The sequence below is a fragment of the Pseudopipra pipra genome, chromosome 1, assembly GCF_036250125.1.
Source record: "Pseudopipra pipra isolate bDixPip1 chromosome 1, bDixPip1.hap1, whole genome shotgun sequence".
In the NCBI taxonomy this organism is placed as follows: Eukaryota; Metazoa; Chordata; class Aves; order Passeriformes; family Pipridae; genus Pseudopipra; species Pseudopipra pipra.
In genome coordinates, this window is record NC_087549.1 from 128,046,247 (window position 1) to 128,063,439 (window position 17,193).

Sequence of the window (17,193 nt, forward strand, 5' to 3'; positions counted from 1 at the left end):
CCAGCCTTAAGCAGCTCATTATCTGACATTTCTTACAGATCATAATTTGTGTTGAGTACTGATTAATGAAAAACCACTCTTACCTGCCAAAAATATTTCATTTCACAAGATAACTGTTCCAGTGGCAATTCAGAGCCTTAAGATGTTATCTGTGTCATTTTGCAATTCTTGCAACTCCTGTGCACTGCATGAACACTATTGCCACTGAATACTTCAGAAACTTTGAACTAAAACATGCCCAGCCACAATGATTACTTGGAATCAGGACAAACAACTGAGAATACCAATCTCTCCAGTGTTCCCAGTGATTTGTTCCAGATTTTGAGGTGCAGGTAGTCTGTGACTCTACGTAGCTGAAACAGTAGTTTCAGTAGTGGAGAGAAAGGAATAGATTTGTACCTGGGATTTGGTGAAAAGGGGGATGGAAGACAAGAGGAAGAAACTGGTTGTGACCAAACAGTGAAGTTAAGAACTGGGGAAAGGTGGAATTTTACCCTGGTTTCCAGGACAATTTATCAAGACCAAGTAAATTATAAAATGTCTCTGCATGATGGGGATAAGGAATGAATTTCGTGAGGGATTTAGTCTCTTAACAGTCAACCCAAGTGAGAACTTGACAAGCAGCTGGGGAGAATTTGGGAGGACTGGGTGAAAGGGACAGTGAGGTGGCAGACTGGGATTCGTGTCTAGAAAAAATAAGGCTGGATAAGAAGAGAGAGAATGGGGAAGAAAGAGGGAAATTCATAACTTCTGGAGCTGGAATGCAATGCATTATAGTCTGCTTCTGCTTTTGCCTCATGAGGTCACCAGGCAGAGCAGCGTTGTCCAACATCAATGTAACACCCATGGCAGAAGTACTATTTTTCATTTGGCTTCTCTTTTAAAGTAGAAAATTGGAAAGAAATATTATGTCAAAATTAAGTATTTTAGCTTGCAAAGGCAAGCCCTCAAACATCAGGAAATTAAAATGATTTGTCTGGTCCTTATGTGAATGTGTCAAATGGAAGTACTTAATTATTTGAGTGTACCAATGTGGCATTTCCCCCCCAGAACCTACTAATTTGTGATACAGATATATCTATCTCCTTTGGCGATTAAGTGGGGATTTTGTCGTAATGAATACAACGTCTTTGATAAAGCTGGCCTTAGTTTTCTCATTCTTCAGGGTTTAATTTTGCTCCACTTTTGTTGAGCATCAGCGTGGTGGGTGTGGCTTAGCTGGAATTTATTTCCCCATAGTAGCCCTCTCAGTGCTGTGCTCTGCATTGGTAGCTAGAGGTTTGTTGATAACACACCCATGTTTTGGCTACTGCTGTAACATTCCTTCTTCAATCGAGGGTGAGATCCGAGATCCTGGGAAGGGACACAAGCAGGCCAACTGACCCACACTGACCAAGGGGATATTTCATACCATATGACGTCAACCCAGATATAAAAGTTAAGGCAAGGAGCAGGACCGGAGGCACTCATTGTCTCTGATGGCTGCCGTGTGCTCGAGTCCTGCTTCTCAGAGAAGTGGCCGACCATCGATGCTTATGGGGAGTAGAGATTAACTGCTGGCTTCTGCTTTGTGTGCGTGCATGCTGCTTTTGCTTTTGCTTGGATAAATATAAACTGTCTTATCGCAACCCACGATTTGCGTTGTTTTCTTTTCCTACCTTACTCTCTCCCCTGTCCAGTTGGGAAGGGAAGGGACAGAGCAGCTGGGTGGGCACCTGGCATTCTGCCAAAGTGAACCCACCACAGTCAGCCAAATATAATATGAACCCATCACATCTTGAGTGTTCTGAAAATAACACTGTATTAGTGGGTGTTTGATAGTCATGACAGAAAGATCTTAGCAAAAAATACCAATTCTGTTTTAATAACACTTTGAATTAGTATGTGGTAAATAAAACATAGCCCTGTGCCTTGAACAAAGAGAATAAAACTAAAAATACCAAATATCATTAAGAAGTTTCCAATCTGTGAACTGAAGGAGGAAGGGACCCAGTGGAAAAATAAGCATGTGATTATGCAATTAAAAAGCCTGTGTTATATGAAGGCAACTTCAATTCTGACATTTACTCTTGTTTGCTTTCTTGACATAATTTTGGGGGTAATTTATTGATTAACTATATAAATCTTTCCCTGGGAATTATCAGATGTTTGTGTTTAATTTTACTGATATTAGACATAATTTACTGGTACTGATATTATTTTATAAATAGCAAATTGCTGCATTAGTGTTTTCCAGAGAAAAGATATTAAGCAAAAACTATATTAAATCTCTTGTTCTGAGGGTGTCAGAATGGATTTTTTTAATTATTGCTTTTATTTATTTATTATTATTTATTATTGTTTATTTATTGTTATTCATTATTTTATTATTATTTAAAGAGGGGGAAAGAAGAATTACATTAGCTAGAAGCATCTCATATATTACAGAAGGCTTCTAGAAAACCAGTGATGTCCTTCCAGTAGGGAAAGGGAATCCTGTTTCCAGGAAACAATTTATTTCTTTGAGTAGGTGTAAATCTACAGTGAAATCTCTCAGATTTCTGTGACTTTAGGACATTAGCTTGTATAACTTATTAACAAAGTAAGAAAGTTGTAATGTCCCTATATATTGCAAATGTGCTCCTGTTATTTCTGATTTAGTTATGACAATGTTATTATATTTCCTTAATTTAGCATATATAAGATGTAATGGTATTTACCTTTGGCTGCTTTCCTTACATCTCTTTCTCTGAATCTATATGCTGAGAGGATTGAAGAATGGAAAAGTCAAAAGGATGGGTTAGTTTTAGTCTTCTGGAATCAGTTACGAAAATATTTCCAAAAGAGAAGATTAATTCGTGTCTGAGCTCCCTAAAGGCATGCTTTGCCTTCTACTTGTAATGATGAGAAGATATTCTTTGCAAGATGCATAAAAAGATGTTCTCCAAAGACTGCATTTTATCTGCCAGTAGTAAGACACAGACAGAAGCATCCGTGAAATTAATTTTAAAACCATTCCTCAGAAATGTGTAAACATGACAGTGGCAGTGATCTCTCTTACACCTCTTGGGTCCTGTGTTTTAACTGTGATTTAATTGAGCTGTCAGATTACATAGAGAGTGACAACTCTTTACTAGCTGCAGCTGGATGAATAATGCAAAGAAAATGTATGAAATCATCTTTTCCAATATAAAATAATTTTTCTTACTCTCTTAAACTCCCCTTTGAGATACATGTATATTTGTGTGGCAAGAAGTATGACAGATATATGTGAATGCACAGTTGTAAACTTGCTGCAAATTCACTGCATATTTGTGAAATACTAAGTAATTGAAAAACTGAAAAATTCACCTAATATTCTGTCAGGTGCATACTATTAGTCATTTTTTTTCAGCTGTGGATTAAGCTTTTGCATTAGAGAGAAGAATATCATGGGCAAATTCTAGGAAACTAGTGTTGAAACTGCAGTGCTGGAGTATTTATGAATCAATTTATGATGCAACTTCTTGGACCTTTTAGCTTAAATATATAAATTTATTCACCAAAGCTCATATTTATGAGGAAAATGAGAAGCCCGAAGTTTGCGAAAGTTTTGGTGTTTCTTGAAAAACCAGGCCATTTAAGGTAACTGCTGAAAATATGCAGATTAGTACCTCAGTGTAGGGAGTTTTTGAAAAGATTGTGGTGAGCACTTTCATTCTACTGACATTAGTGGAACTGTCACATTGTTTTTATGCTGCTGTTTTTCTAGTCTTGCCTGTTATTTCCTTTTTATGCTTCTATTCCTGACTTATATCCCTGAATATTAATCTAGTTCAGATGAGCACATCAGAAGTATCTTTTCTGATCAAACTGGTTTGATTGACATTCCATTGCCCTTCCCAAACTTCTTCTCCACTTAATTTTGAGCTTATCGGAGGTGAGGGGGAAATGCCTAAAATAGCAGTTACAATAAAATGCTTGTGAAACCTTTTAAAAGGCTACAACACTCTACTTGTCTATATCAGATGAATTTTAAAATTTTATGAGAATACTCAGCAGTGAAAAAATAGTACCACAATTGCCAGTGAAAAATGTCTTGTTTTCTAAATAATGAAAAAGACATATTGCAATAAAATACATGCATGTTGCATTTTCAAATCCATGTAATTAAAATCCTATGGTTAACAATATTCAAATAACAGTACCAGTATTTCCAAAGTCTGTGAAAGGGTTTTTCATCACTTTTAAACCCAGTAGAGTTTCTGTAACATTTTACAAACAAATAAATTATTTTAAATTTTTTAAGTCATATTTTTATATCATTTTTTCACTATATGAATTGGGGCTTGATTGGGAAAAGTTTACGAGACAGCCCAGTTGAACTTGGAATCAGCTATATTTTTTAATGTAACTTGGTGCTTTTGACAAGTGTTTTTAGAAATGTAGAGTGAATTTTCAAGTGATCTCATCCTTCAGATTCACACTGTCTTTTTGTTTCCTTATAGCTCTGTCAGCACTTTTCTCCTCCTTTCCCCGTCCTCCTAAAATGGCCTATCGGTCTGACATATTGATCCCACTTGGTCCCATGACTAATATTGATTTTATTCTCAATGGGACTGTTGCCTGTCATCAAACTTATTTTTTCTTTCATATCAAGATGACATTTGATTGGCTTATTTGACACTAGAAGGCAACTGTGCTTGGTTATGATCAATACACTTGTATTCTCTGTTCCTTATCTTTCTCAGTAAGACTACATTAGCAAATGAACCATGAAAATACTTCAAATACCTGTCAAGCAGTAGGAAAATTTTATTCCTTTTGTCAAGCAGTGTATGAGTACTCCTCTGTGCTCTTTATTAGAAATACTAGACTTCTATCCCTGTGGTACAAGTCTGCTATGACATCAAGTAAAAAGTATAGGAGATTTTCAGCTAAAGGCATATCATGTCTCAGTTTTTGTTTTGTCTTATGTGCAAGGAGACACTTTGAAAAGTCGATCCAAACTAATGGCAGAAATAATTAAACTATTCTAAATGTGTCTGTGAATCCTCTTATTCAGAGTTAAGGTGGCCTTAATTCTCTTTGTCAAGAATTTTCTCTTTCATTCTGAGTAAGGATAGCCATACAAAATGGGCTATTTATTAACATAAAATATTAATACAGTTTAACTAATCTCCTTCAAAGTCTGATTTTAATTAGTTTGGATTAATTCTTCACTATTCCTCTTTATAATAGGCTTTTTTTAGTCATACTCCCTTTATCACTAATAATTCAGATACAGCCTCTTTCATGCTGGTGAATATTCAATTGTATCTGAAGCCGTGAAGAATCAAAGAAGGTATCATCTGTAAGAAGAATTTTCCAATAGCCTTTGATGCGTAATACAAAATATGCACTCAGTAACTCACAGGGTTGTGTCAGAGATAAAAAGGCTGTGTTACTTTTTAAGTCATAGTTAGTGCTATAAGATACCATCAGTGTGCCTTTGTGTGTATACTGAAGGAACTTGCCTCATGTGCATTTATTTATTTATTTATTTATTTATTTATTTATTTATTTATTTATTATTTAACTGGTACCCTCACAGGTAGTCAGGTGACTGCTGTGTGCTTAGGGGAACAGATACTGTGGCTGGCGTCACCCTTACTAGTTAGAAAATTATGTAAATAAGTACAAGTAGAATTGGAAAACCTGTTTCTATATTTTCTGAGTGAAAATATGTAATTTTAGTTTTCAACCTCAGTAAATCTAGAAAAGAATAGTGAAAATTTAGAGAGGGGATAAAGAAGTAAGAGGTAAATTTTCGAAGTGGATACCACAAAATATTAAGTTTACTAAAAGAGAACAGCTATTTTTCACGTTTCTCATTCTCACTGAGTAAAGAATGCAAGCACAAATAAGAAGGTTACCCTTTAGTGGAATTAATTTCCCCAACCAAATGCTCCCGATTTCTGTATGTTTCTGTGTTAACATAGTTATGGACTTCTTTTTTTCATACTGTTTAATCTGTCCAGATAACACTGCATTTTACATTAAAAAAAATTATTTGAGTAAAGAAATACTATTTTTTTACCTGTTTTTATCTGCCTCTGTGAAATTTAGACTATATCTACATGACTGTAGTCCTGATAGCTGACTCCAACATAAATGGAGGTACAAATGTTCTGCTATTGCCAGATATGGAAATGGGATTACTGGAAGCATTAATATTGTATCTGAAGATGTTAGTTCATTATTTTTAACCATTATTTTTAAGTTACATCCAAAGAATATGCAAAGATGTTTCCCATCGGGAACAATTATAGCAGCAAATATTCATCTTTGAAATAAGTTCTTAATTTTTGCATTGGAGTTGTCCCTTTGTTGTTGTCATTATTTCAAGGTATGACATGTTATTTTGGTTTTGGTCATTCCTGTAACTGTTTTGTATATGGTGCAAAGCTTTACCTGATGCATTAAGGAATACTGACCTGGATATTTTAGGAGTGCCTTACTTTTCTTGAAATTTGCTTGATCGAAACTTTGAATGAGCTTAAAGACAGGGAAGAAACTTGTAGCTAGAACTGTCTTACCTCTGTAGCAGAATAGCTTTCACGCCTTTTAGCTTTCCTATAAACTACTTGCAAGGGGTTACCTGCTTCTGCATTCTTTTACACAGCTGGCAATATGCTGTGTTGTGGGAAAGGTGAGCAAACACATGCTACTCTGTAAGCTATAACTGAGCTGTAGCAGTAGCATTTACTGGTTTGGTTACAGAGAAGGAGCAGAAGTGTTCAAGTGTTATTGTTGAAATTAGATTTCTGCATGAATGTGGGAAGCCACTGTCATCCCACTCATCAAAATTTCTTTTCCCATAAGAAAGAAGAAAATTGCACATAGCCATCAACAAGAAGTTATTCCTTGTAAAATCTGTTGTTTCATCTCATTAAGGAATAGAAAACCTTAAAAAGATCATGATTTTTTTTTTAAGTGTGTTGTCATGCTGTTATCTTTGATTGGAAAAACATTGGATATGGTGGGTTTCTAAGCTCCAGCTATTTTTGTTTTGTATATTATTAGTTCCTGTCATTATCAATCATTTGTCATCACAAATGTTTGCTTAAAAAACCAAAAAGCCCAAACCATGTTTTAAAATTTAGTATTATAAAAGTATTTTAAAAGGTATTCATATCTTCCAGTATTTGCATAGTGAAAGGAGAGTAGTCAGTGACCCTTTCTCTATGACACTGATTTGTGTGTGCTGTCATGGTAAAGATGTAAATAAGAGGAAGGTCTATGTGCTTTTTATTTTTATTTTAAAAAAATAAATACATCCACGTGTTTCTGAGATTCATGATAGTTTTTTTGAGTAAGTGGCCAAAGTATCAAGTTTATCATTTTTCTTCTAGTAAGGAATAGACTGTGTGATACTGCATTGAAACTAAAACCACAGTAAACTTGCACACACAAATCACCAAATCAAACAATTTACAATCCTGTAATGTTTTCATATCATTAAACTATTAAACCATTAAACCAACTTTGTTATTTTTACATAATGAACAGATGTAACCAGTGTATTTGTCTTCATTTGAATCACTGCCATTTCTACTTAGGCTTCTTAGAAGAAAAAGACTTCAAGAATATTAACCATCAGCTAATTAAGATTTACTTAATTAAATGCAAATACTACTTAGCGAAAGCAATTGAGAGAAAGGCTTGTGATTAGGGAATCAGCAACTGGTTTAACACTTGGAGCTACCAGCTAGGCACCTAAGCATTAGAAATGAATACAGAAACTTCACTTGATAGGAATAATACGAGGGGAAAATACACCATCTTTTCACGTTGTGTTTGTTGAAAAACGTAGGAGTCAATGAAGTAGAATATATTGAGGTCATAAATTGTAGTTAATGTGGCTTTATGTTTAATTAGAGAGGTTAAAATTATTTCAAACATTGAGAATTTATCAACCTACCTTGTAAAGAGATATTTTTGACAGCTGGTCACTCAGGAACCATAACAGAAAATAATTACTAAGGTTGCTGCGGTTTTCAAAGGCATTACCATTTTACTAACATTAAAGCTTACATTGACAGACTTGGGAGCAGATATGAATAAATACCATCAAGATGATATGAAGGCTAGTGGGATTAATAGAACACAGAAAGTTTCCTATTGTCTGTCAAAGTATGTGCTATATGCAGGTATTGAACTGATTGTTCTGTCAGTCAGGTACTGCTGTATGTGCTGCTTTTTTTACCCTCCAAATACTCTTAAGATTGTTGAGCTAAACTAGATGGTAAATGATGAATTGCTTGTAAATATTATTGTTTCCCCTTTCTGTGGCTTATTTGATTAGGTTTTCAGAGATTAACTTCTAAATTCTCCCTACTGAAAAATCTGGGTCAGCCTTTCGCAGTTGTGTACACATTTTAGTTAGAGACATTCTCTGACAAAGATAACATTCCTTAGAGAGTTCCTCCTGTATAAGGAAAACCAAACAAAAACCAAGACAGAATGGCCAAAAAAAAAGAAAAAAAAAGAATAAGTCATGGTGAGAGACTGAATTTCCAATCAGCAATTCTGATAAAGTAGAACTATGATAAGGTTTGAGGAAGACACATTGCAAGTGTCTGATTATGCAAAAGGACAAAATTTGAGTGAAAGTATTATGAGCCCCCACTTTTTCCTATGCACAGTGCATAACATAGTTCTCTACCTCTTCTGATCATTTTAGAAAGAAAAATCCACGCTACTGCTGGAGCACTGAGGTTTGGAAGAAAAAGTTAATTTGCTGTGACATTAACTTACATGCAATTTATGCTAGGCAGGCAGGATTTTTCTTTTTGTGGTGAATTTTGTCAACGGGTAACCAATTAGTGATTTGAAAAAAATGCAAAAGTATTAGAAATTTAAACCATAATTTTAGTTTATCCTGGTGATTGATTAACGTCTGCTCATTTCTAGATAATAAGGTGTCCTAGCATGTGAAAAATGTGGGGTTTTGGATAAATTTGGTAACTGTTCTGTAATATGAAGAACTTCCATCTTGCATTAGACTAATGATCCAATGCATAGACAAGGTTATTACTATTTAAAATCTAGTATGGAATTTCACATTTGAATAAGTTTGTAAGTTTTCTTATTTAGTGATTTTCTTGAAGTTGTTTTTTTATTTTATTTTATTTAGAATAATGACAGTTAAATTTATTAATACTCTGTCTATATTGTTACAGTCTAGTCATAGCATTCCTGTAACTTTGAGGCAGTTAGATTTTCTTTCTGTTTTTCTGCCCTGATTTAGGCACTTCAGAATATTAAGAAAATTAAGAAACAAACAAACAAAAATCTCCATATTTTCCCTTCTTCTAGTCAAACTATCATTGTATATCTCTACAGGAATAATGCAAAACAAATTAACATTGTATCACAAACTTTTTAGTGGAGAGGGATATGTTTTATTAACTTCAACTGCAGGAGGTGATTAAAGTTATTTCTGTATGAAGAACAGGACTGAGCACATAGTGCAGTCCTGGTTTTTCTAAGTTTTGAGTATAAATATTTTGTTCTTGATCGACAGCTTTGGCTCCTCAGCCAGACTGAGGAGGTCATTCAACACATTTTGAGACTGACGAGGGAATGTGTGAGGACACACATAGGACCTCATGTGGGAAGAATGTATGTGGGAAGCTGCATGTTCAAGATAAAGAACAGTCTCAGCCATTTCAGCCTTTGCAACCCACAGCAGAGACAGTTCAAGACTTTCCTGTTGATTATTTTTCTGCACAGGAAAGGAAGGAAACAGTCAGTGGCAATCAGCACAGCTCACAGATTTTGTTATCGTGTGAACTAACTGCATTTTTCTCCTGCAGCCTCCGAGCTTAGAGGCATTACTGAAGGCAGTTGAATAATGTCCAAGCCTTTTTCACCCACAAACACGAGCACTTTAAAAATTGAGCTCTCAGGTGCTTTTCCAAGTATTTTAGGTGCCCAGCAGTTTTCCAGCAGATGATACATCATGTGCCTCCTTTTCAGCTTCAATGGCAAGACAAGAAAACTGCTGAGAAACTGATGCCTATAACTGATGTAGTCACATACATGCAACACAGTACATACCTTAATATGTATAACCAGTACATGTAGATCATGCAGTGCTGTGAGCTGTTAGTCTTTTCCATACTTTGTATCTTTATGTCCTCATTTTAAATGTGCAGTTTTGAAAACACTTGAATGATTCTCTATAGTTTGTTGTACTTAAAATCAGACTATTGTGTGTGGGTGCTAGGAACCACAAAAAAGTACTGACCTAAGTGAGACTTTTTCTTTTCTTAGAGTTGAAGAACAGTAAATTAGACATATTGTACTAAGCAATTCAGAATCTGAAGTTGCAGTTTTAGCATTTGGTCTCAGTTGCTGTCATTAATTCTTTTATAAACTCTAAAATATAACTGTAAGATTGTTTTGACACCAGTGTGATATTCCTGTCTTTTACTGATTACATAGACATATTAAAAATAATGTTCGATATTAGTGTTCAAAGCACTCTCTTGATTTAACCCTGTTTACTGTGATGTTATTGTCAATTTTTTACAGAGTTTATATTGGTTTAGAGTTCTGACTTTCAGAAACAATAGCTGGTTTCCTGGTACAGAACTGAGACCAAGCTTGTTGTCTTATTGCATAGAACTCCAGCAGGAGTTTTATTTTATGTTGAATTTTTTTAAATTGTTCTCTATGCTTCATTGAATCTTGCAGCGATTTTAGTGCTTATTTTAAGGCTTTAAAAGAAACTTTTCCTTTGTTAAACACTTGCCTTTTAATTTACTACAGATTAGAATATCACAGCAATTTTTTATTGTGCACTGAAGTGCATCATGTTAAAAGATACACATAAGGAAGAACATTTCTTTGCCATGTCTCTCTAGTGATACCAACTCTAAGAATGCTTCCCATTGGAACTTTCTTGAATCATTTGACAAGAAACTTAAATATCAGGCACATTTTACATGAGTGACCAAAACCACAAAGGAATGACATGATTCAACTGCACTAACCTCAGAAAATGGGTCTTCTGTGGTCTAGACTGACCATTAGCATCTAGACCAGATTTTCACAGATACCACATTAGTTTTGTGAATATGATAAAACAAAACTGGTGATATGAATACAGTCTGATACTTATCAGCCAGTTGCTCTGGAATGCTATTCACAAGTTCCCTCTCTGATCTGTAAAACTTTGTCTATTCAGTAGGAGGTATAGGGGTTTTCGTTTGGTTGATGTTCTGTGTTTGTTTGTTTTAAAGCAATTAAATTGTTCAGTAGTTCAATAGTGGCTCTCCTGTGTGCACACATACAGGAAGTCTTCATGCCAAAAAGGCAGCCACAAGGAGGTTTTAATGCAGTGACTCGTTTTGCGGATTGTCTAGCTGGATCCAGCATTTGAGTTTGAGGATCCAGTTTGAGGAATGCTAGCTCAGCACTCCTCACTAATGTAAATCTGTAAAAAAAATCCCAGCAAAGGTTTAAACAGTTTTTGACATTTTAAATTCTGGAAAAATGAAACCTCTTTTGCTTCCTGCCATTTCTACATATAGTCACTCCCTTAAGTGCAGTTTGGAGATTTTAGTCCAAAATGTGCATCTGTGTATCATTCAACAACATAGACATTGTTTCTGAATATGGACTACTGCTAGATACCAGGTTTTAAAGAACAAATCAACTGATAAATGGTGAAGAGTTCTCTTGACAGAAATGTCATATTCTGTTTTCATCTTTTTGCTTTTTACTTTTTGTCATTCTGTCATTTAAAGTATAAATAACCCAGGGCAGAGGCCTTTCAGTCATATTTTTGGAGTTCTGTCTTCAACTCTTGTGCAACATAAATTTATACCCATAACATTCAAACAGAATCATAGGATGATAGAATGGTTTGGGTTGGAAGGGATAAAGTTCATCTAGTTCCAGCCCTGCCCTGCTATAGGCAGGGACACCTTCCACTAGACCAAGTTGCTCAGAGCTCCATCCAGCACGGCGTTGAACACTTCTAGGGGTGGGACATCCACAGCTTCTCTGGACAACCTGTTCCAGTGCCTCACCACTTTCACAGTAAAAAATGTCTTTCTTTTATCTAATCTAAACCTACCCTGCTTCAGTTTAAAGCTATTCCTCCTTGCCCTATTACTACATGCTTTTGTAAAAAGCCCCTCTCCAGCTTTCTTGTTGGCCCTTTTTAAATACTGGAAGGTGCTACAATGTCTCACTGGAGCCTTCTCCAGGTTGAACAACCTCAATTTTCTCAACCATTCCTCATAGAAAACATGCTCCTGCTCTCTGATCACCTTCATGGCCCTCCTCTGGACTTGCTTCCATACATATGGCAAACTTTTTCAAATGGGACGTTTTCTGAGTAGTTTTAGTCTTTACACTGGCATTGTTCTCAGCTTAGGGTTGAGCGGTTCCTGGTAGTTGACTACACTATGCACTTTAAAGAGGAAGGCAAAAAAGGTCAAGTTGTTCATAAAATCATTAGTGAAATGTCAGAAACAATTTAGTCTAAAAAAATATTTCACTGAAGATAAGAAGTACCCATTATAAACCTTCCTTCCAACTACATTTCTATGCTATTGAATTCATCAGATAAGAATTGGACAGTTGACAAAAATGAAATGCCAATATGTAAGATCCGTATCTCTAGAATATTTTCTCTGTAAAAGCAAAGGAGAAAAGAAGGGTTTGATTCTGAGAGAGGTCCAAGGCTTAGTTTTGTTTGAAATATAAACTCAGACTGAAACTAGTTTAACAGAATTTCTCATTATGGCCCCAAATTTAGTTTGAGTTTAAAATTAACAGCTAGCAGGTTATAAATAAGCTCAATATAGTATCATTTGCTTACACTTTACTGTAATAGTAGCCAGCGTGAAAGTATCCTGGCAGTTTACCTCATTGAGTCTTACCTAGAAATGGAACAATTTGAGAGTAGGGTTAGCCCCTTTTCTAGCTTTTTTTTCCTCTTCTTCGGAAAGGATGTTTGCAGTCCGCTCCTCTGTCTCTTGTCTTTCAACCCAAACACATTCTGTTCTGAGGAAGCAGAAAGGAATCTATCCTGCACTAGTGTCAGAGTGTGGTGACCTGTGATACAAAAGAAGGAGCAATTGATGCAGACTGAGTCCAGTGAGGGAAGCAGAACTTGATGTGGGAGAGCTATGAAGCCTTCGGCAAGGCTCAAATTTTTATTTTTAATATGGGAAAATACAGCTGTTGAGACTGACTTGATCTCAAAGGTCTTTATAATTCAGATGACTATGACTACTTCAGGTTATTTTAAAAACATGAGCTGCAGATTTCCCCTGGTTTTCAGAGCCAAGGAAGATTGATGTTTGCAGTTCTGTTGTGCCTAAATATTCTGTATGAATAAAATATTTGGCTCTGGTTAATATTGGATGGATGGCCCTCATCTTTTCCTCTTTCATAAAGAATTTGGTCATTAATAGCTCTGGGACTCACAATATGATGAGTACTAAAGAACCTCCTAGTTTCAGGAACTCAGTTTAGCAGAGATTCTTATTTGAGAGACTCTAAGACTGTAAATCTTGAATGACAAAAAATGTAGTTTCTCTTTAGATTAGTGTTTGTATAATTTTATTATTATTCTTCTATTAAGCAATAAAGCCTAATTTGAGACTTGGGTAAATCAGTGTTTATAGAGCTTTGGCTTCATTTGCAGTATGCACAGTTCTCACTGAATTAGCTTTCAGAATCCAGCTGATAATTATTAACAGTGGCTGATGCATTTATGATTCAGTTATAGAGTAATCAATATACCTAACAAATGTTTTGTTGGATTGAAGACTTATGTTCATTTGCAGATCATGATAAGACTTTATTTTGTTGACATTGACTATTAGAACAAAGGGATTGACATGATGGATCTTAGAAAGTGCATGCTCTATACACTCCTGTTCAGCCCTGGCAAGATCAAGTATGCTTCAAGAGCATTTCAGAAGGCAAAACATAACTCAACAGGAGGTTTTATGCCCTAGTACAGCAAGGATCATGTAGCACAAAAGGCATTCAGATGCTTTGAAAGTTTATCCTTTATAGAAAATTTTTTTAAAAGTTTCATGTTTACAAATGAACTGGCTCTTTCCATGCCTTGATTGTAGGTGGTTATCAGGGCCCCAGAACTCCAGTGTGCTCTTAGATGCAACGTTTTTACAGTTCCTTGAAACTGGCATTATGTATTGGGCTACTGCTCAGTCCTTCTGCTTTTCCTTGCAAGCACTCTAATTGGTTTGTAAAATAACAAGGCTAGAATTCTAAAAAGTGAACCCAAACCTCTCCCTTCTTAGTTAATTTTTTTCATCGTCTGCTCCAACATGAAGATTTATCATGAGACTTATTGACATCAGAATATATGGTCCCTCATTCATTCCTCACTTAATGAATATTAAATTATTTGATCAAGAAATTATATGTCATTTCACAAAACTATCCATTTTATGATTAGGGTGCTGTTCAGACAGATCTTAGACACAGTGCTGTCACCATTTTTCTTATTGAAAACAAAAGGAACCCTGCTACTTAATAGCTAATATTTCATTGAACAATTTATACCAGCCTGGATCTTTTTAGTATAATGAAATGTGTGCCTTGATGTGACATAATACAAACGCATAGATCGTTTTATACTTCCATGACACAAAGAGTAATGTGTCGCTGGTTTGCTAACAAATGAAGATCTTTCTAACCAAATGACACTCTGACTGCTCTTTACTGCAGTTTTTCATATTTTGATGAATAGCTGCAATTCAAAGGATGACTTGTGGGTTACAAAACTGGCTAAGCTGGAAGTTAGTATGTTTTTCTCCTTCTCCCACAAACATGGAAGAAAACTAGGTCATTACAACATGTGTATCCATGTACACAGTTTTCCATAGGTATGTTATATACTCTGTTACTCACATTTGGGTTTTCTGTGGAATCAAGTATTACAAAATGAAAGGCTCAAGACCACCTAGGCTGGCATTCACTTCATCAGAATATCAAATTAAACTAGATTTAAGCAAGTTCTCTCAGAATCAAGGCAGAGGAGACAAGTAATTTTAATAAAAAATCTATTTACTTTGTTTATATAGAAGAACAGAATCTAATTTATTTGTGTGTCCATCTGGACTAGATTGCTCATTTTAAGTTAATTTAACAAATGATGGACTGCTACCGGCCTTTTTTTCCCAGGAGAAGAGGTTGACAGACAGCTGTGTAGAGACGCTATCTACCCAATCCCGGTCGCCTGTGAAGCTCCGTGCCCAAAGGACTGTGTGCTCAGCATGTGGTCTGCATGGTCCTCCTGCTCACACACCTGCTCCGGCAAAACCACAGAAGGGAAGCAGATGCGTGCCCGCTCCATTCTGGCGTACGCAGGTGAAGGTAAGGTCGCATACCCTCGCAGGCTCTCGTTTGATTGTGAATTCTCAACTGTCTTTGTAATGTCAAAGTAATTTCTCGATCTACAGAAGCAAATTATTAGATGCAGTTGTGTTTTTTTAAAAAAAGAAAAACTATTAAGTGCTAATTCTACATTACTTCTGGTACCTGAAGCTGTTTAAAACAGGAGATTTTATTTTGCTCATTGCAGTTAATGCTGCTATTTTTATTATTCTGCTTAATGATACCGGTTTTGTTTCAAATACATGGTTTTCTTGTTTTCTACTAAAATTAAACGCAGCAAATGGTTTATCCGATGCCCCATTACGTGTAACTTGTGTTACCCCATTAACATTTTAATTCATAGCAGGACTTTTGTTTTGCCCTGCAAGTCCTCACTCGTAAATGATTTTCGTTCATGTAAATGGTCCTTCTGCAGCAAATGCAAAGAGAAGACATAGCTGGAATATAAAGGAAAAGAAGAAAAAGGTTTTAGATATGGGCTAATATCTATTCTTTGATGATTTCCCATGCTTTCTACAATGGGTTTTGTTTGGGTTTTGATTGCCAGGGAGGGGAGGGTTTTGGGCTATAGAACAAATATATTCTGTACATAAGATGGTTTTAACATCAGATGTGCCAGGGTCCAACTGATAAAATGCTTCATGCAACACGAGGAGCCAGGAAACATAGCCACCAAAGAGTTCTTAGAAAATGTTTACTCACATTTATTACTGACAGAAAAGTTAAATGCCTTCAATATAAAGGGATCAGATGCATTTGTTAGTTCTTCTTTAAAACTGTTAAGCATTTTATACCTTTATGTTAAGATGAAATTTAGCTGAAAAGTGAAAGCTGTAACGTATGGAAGCAGTAAAGCAGAATATCTGTACACCGCTATTTGCAGACAAAGGTAACAGCATTGATGAAAGTGTGCAGTGTATTTGACAGAATTCAGGTGACTAAAAAAAAGAATAAGTAGCAGAGCACTTCTTAACCTTTTCCCTGAAAGGAACCCTTGGTAAAAGTGTAAGAAACAATCAGAACTCTATTTTAGTAGAAGATTCAAATAATAAGTTACTTGGATGAGTCTATGTAACAAAGTAGAAACTTTTAAAATTAGAAACAAAATTTAGTTTATGTTGTCTTTTTTTTTTTATAGTGTGTCAAAGGGACTCATTTTGAGGGAAACACAGAGCCAGATAATTCAAATAAACATACATTCACGTGCTTCTTGCTTTTCCATGTAGGTCAAGGCAATAGATTTATGATACACTTTTGTAGTTTTACTGGAGACAGAAATTTAAACTCCTGACAAGCATGCCACAGAAGTGAAAACCTAGGTTACTAAAAAAATTATTCCACTTTCTTATGCTTCTTCTTAAAAAGTACTCTTTTTATTCTGACTTTGATAGTTAGTACAACATAGGTTAATTTACAAAGGTGCAGATACAGCAAAACTGTTCAGCATAGCCTGGATTTTATATATGTGAATTTTATTTATGTTTGTTGTGCAATGATCAGAATCAGCACCGAGTGATCACAAAGACTGTCACATAGGTAGTAGTGAAAAGGTCCTTAAACTAATGCTGAGAAAGCTAACTCATTACTAGGTGTTGTAGGTGTTGAGCTTTGCTCAAACCCTGGTCTCTTTACCACTATTCTGAGATGAGGTTATTCCTTGCTTTTTTTTAAAGGATACAAGCTGGTATGTCTATATAGCTTATAGCAATTCCCTCACATTTTGAACAGATCTCTTCAACACCATGCTCTTTTGCACTCTGTACAAACTCCAGAGAATGGAAGTGTATAAATATTCCAAGG

General features: G+C 35.5%; 1 protein-coding gene across 1 annotated transcript in view; it reads left to right on the forward strand.

Moving 5' to 3' along the window:
• THSD7A (thrombospondin type 1 domain containing 7A) overlaps window positions 1–17,193 on the forward strand; it is a 234,630-nt gene that overhangs the window by 145,932 nt on the left and 71,505 nt on the right. The window contains exon 8 of the mRNA XM_064676429.1: window positions 15,181–15,372. Within this exon, the coding sequence (XP_064532499.1) occupies window positions 15,181–15,372 (192 nt within the window). The remainder of the gene's footprint in view (window positions 1–15,180; window positions 15,373–17,193) is intronic.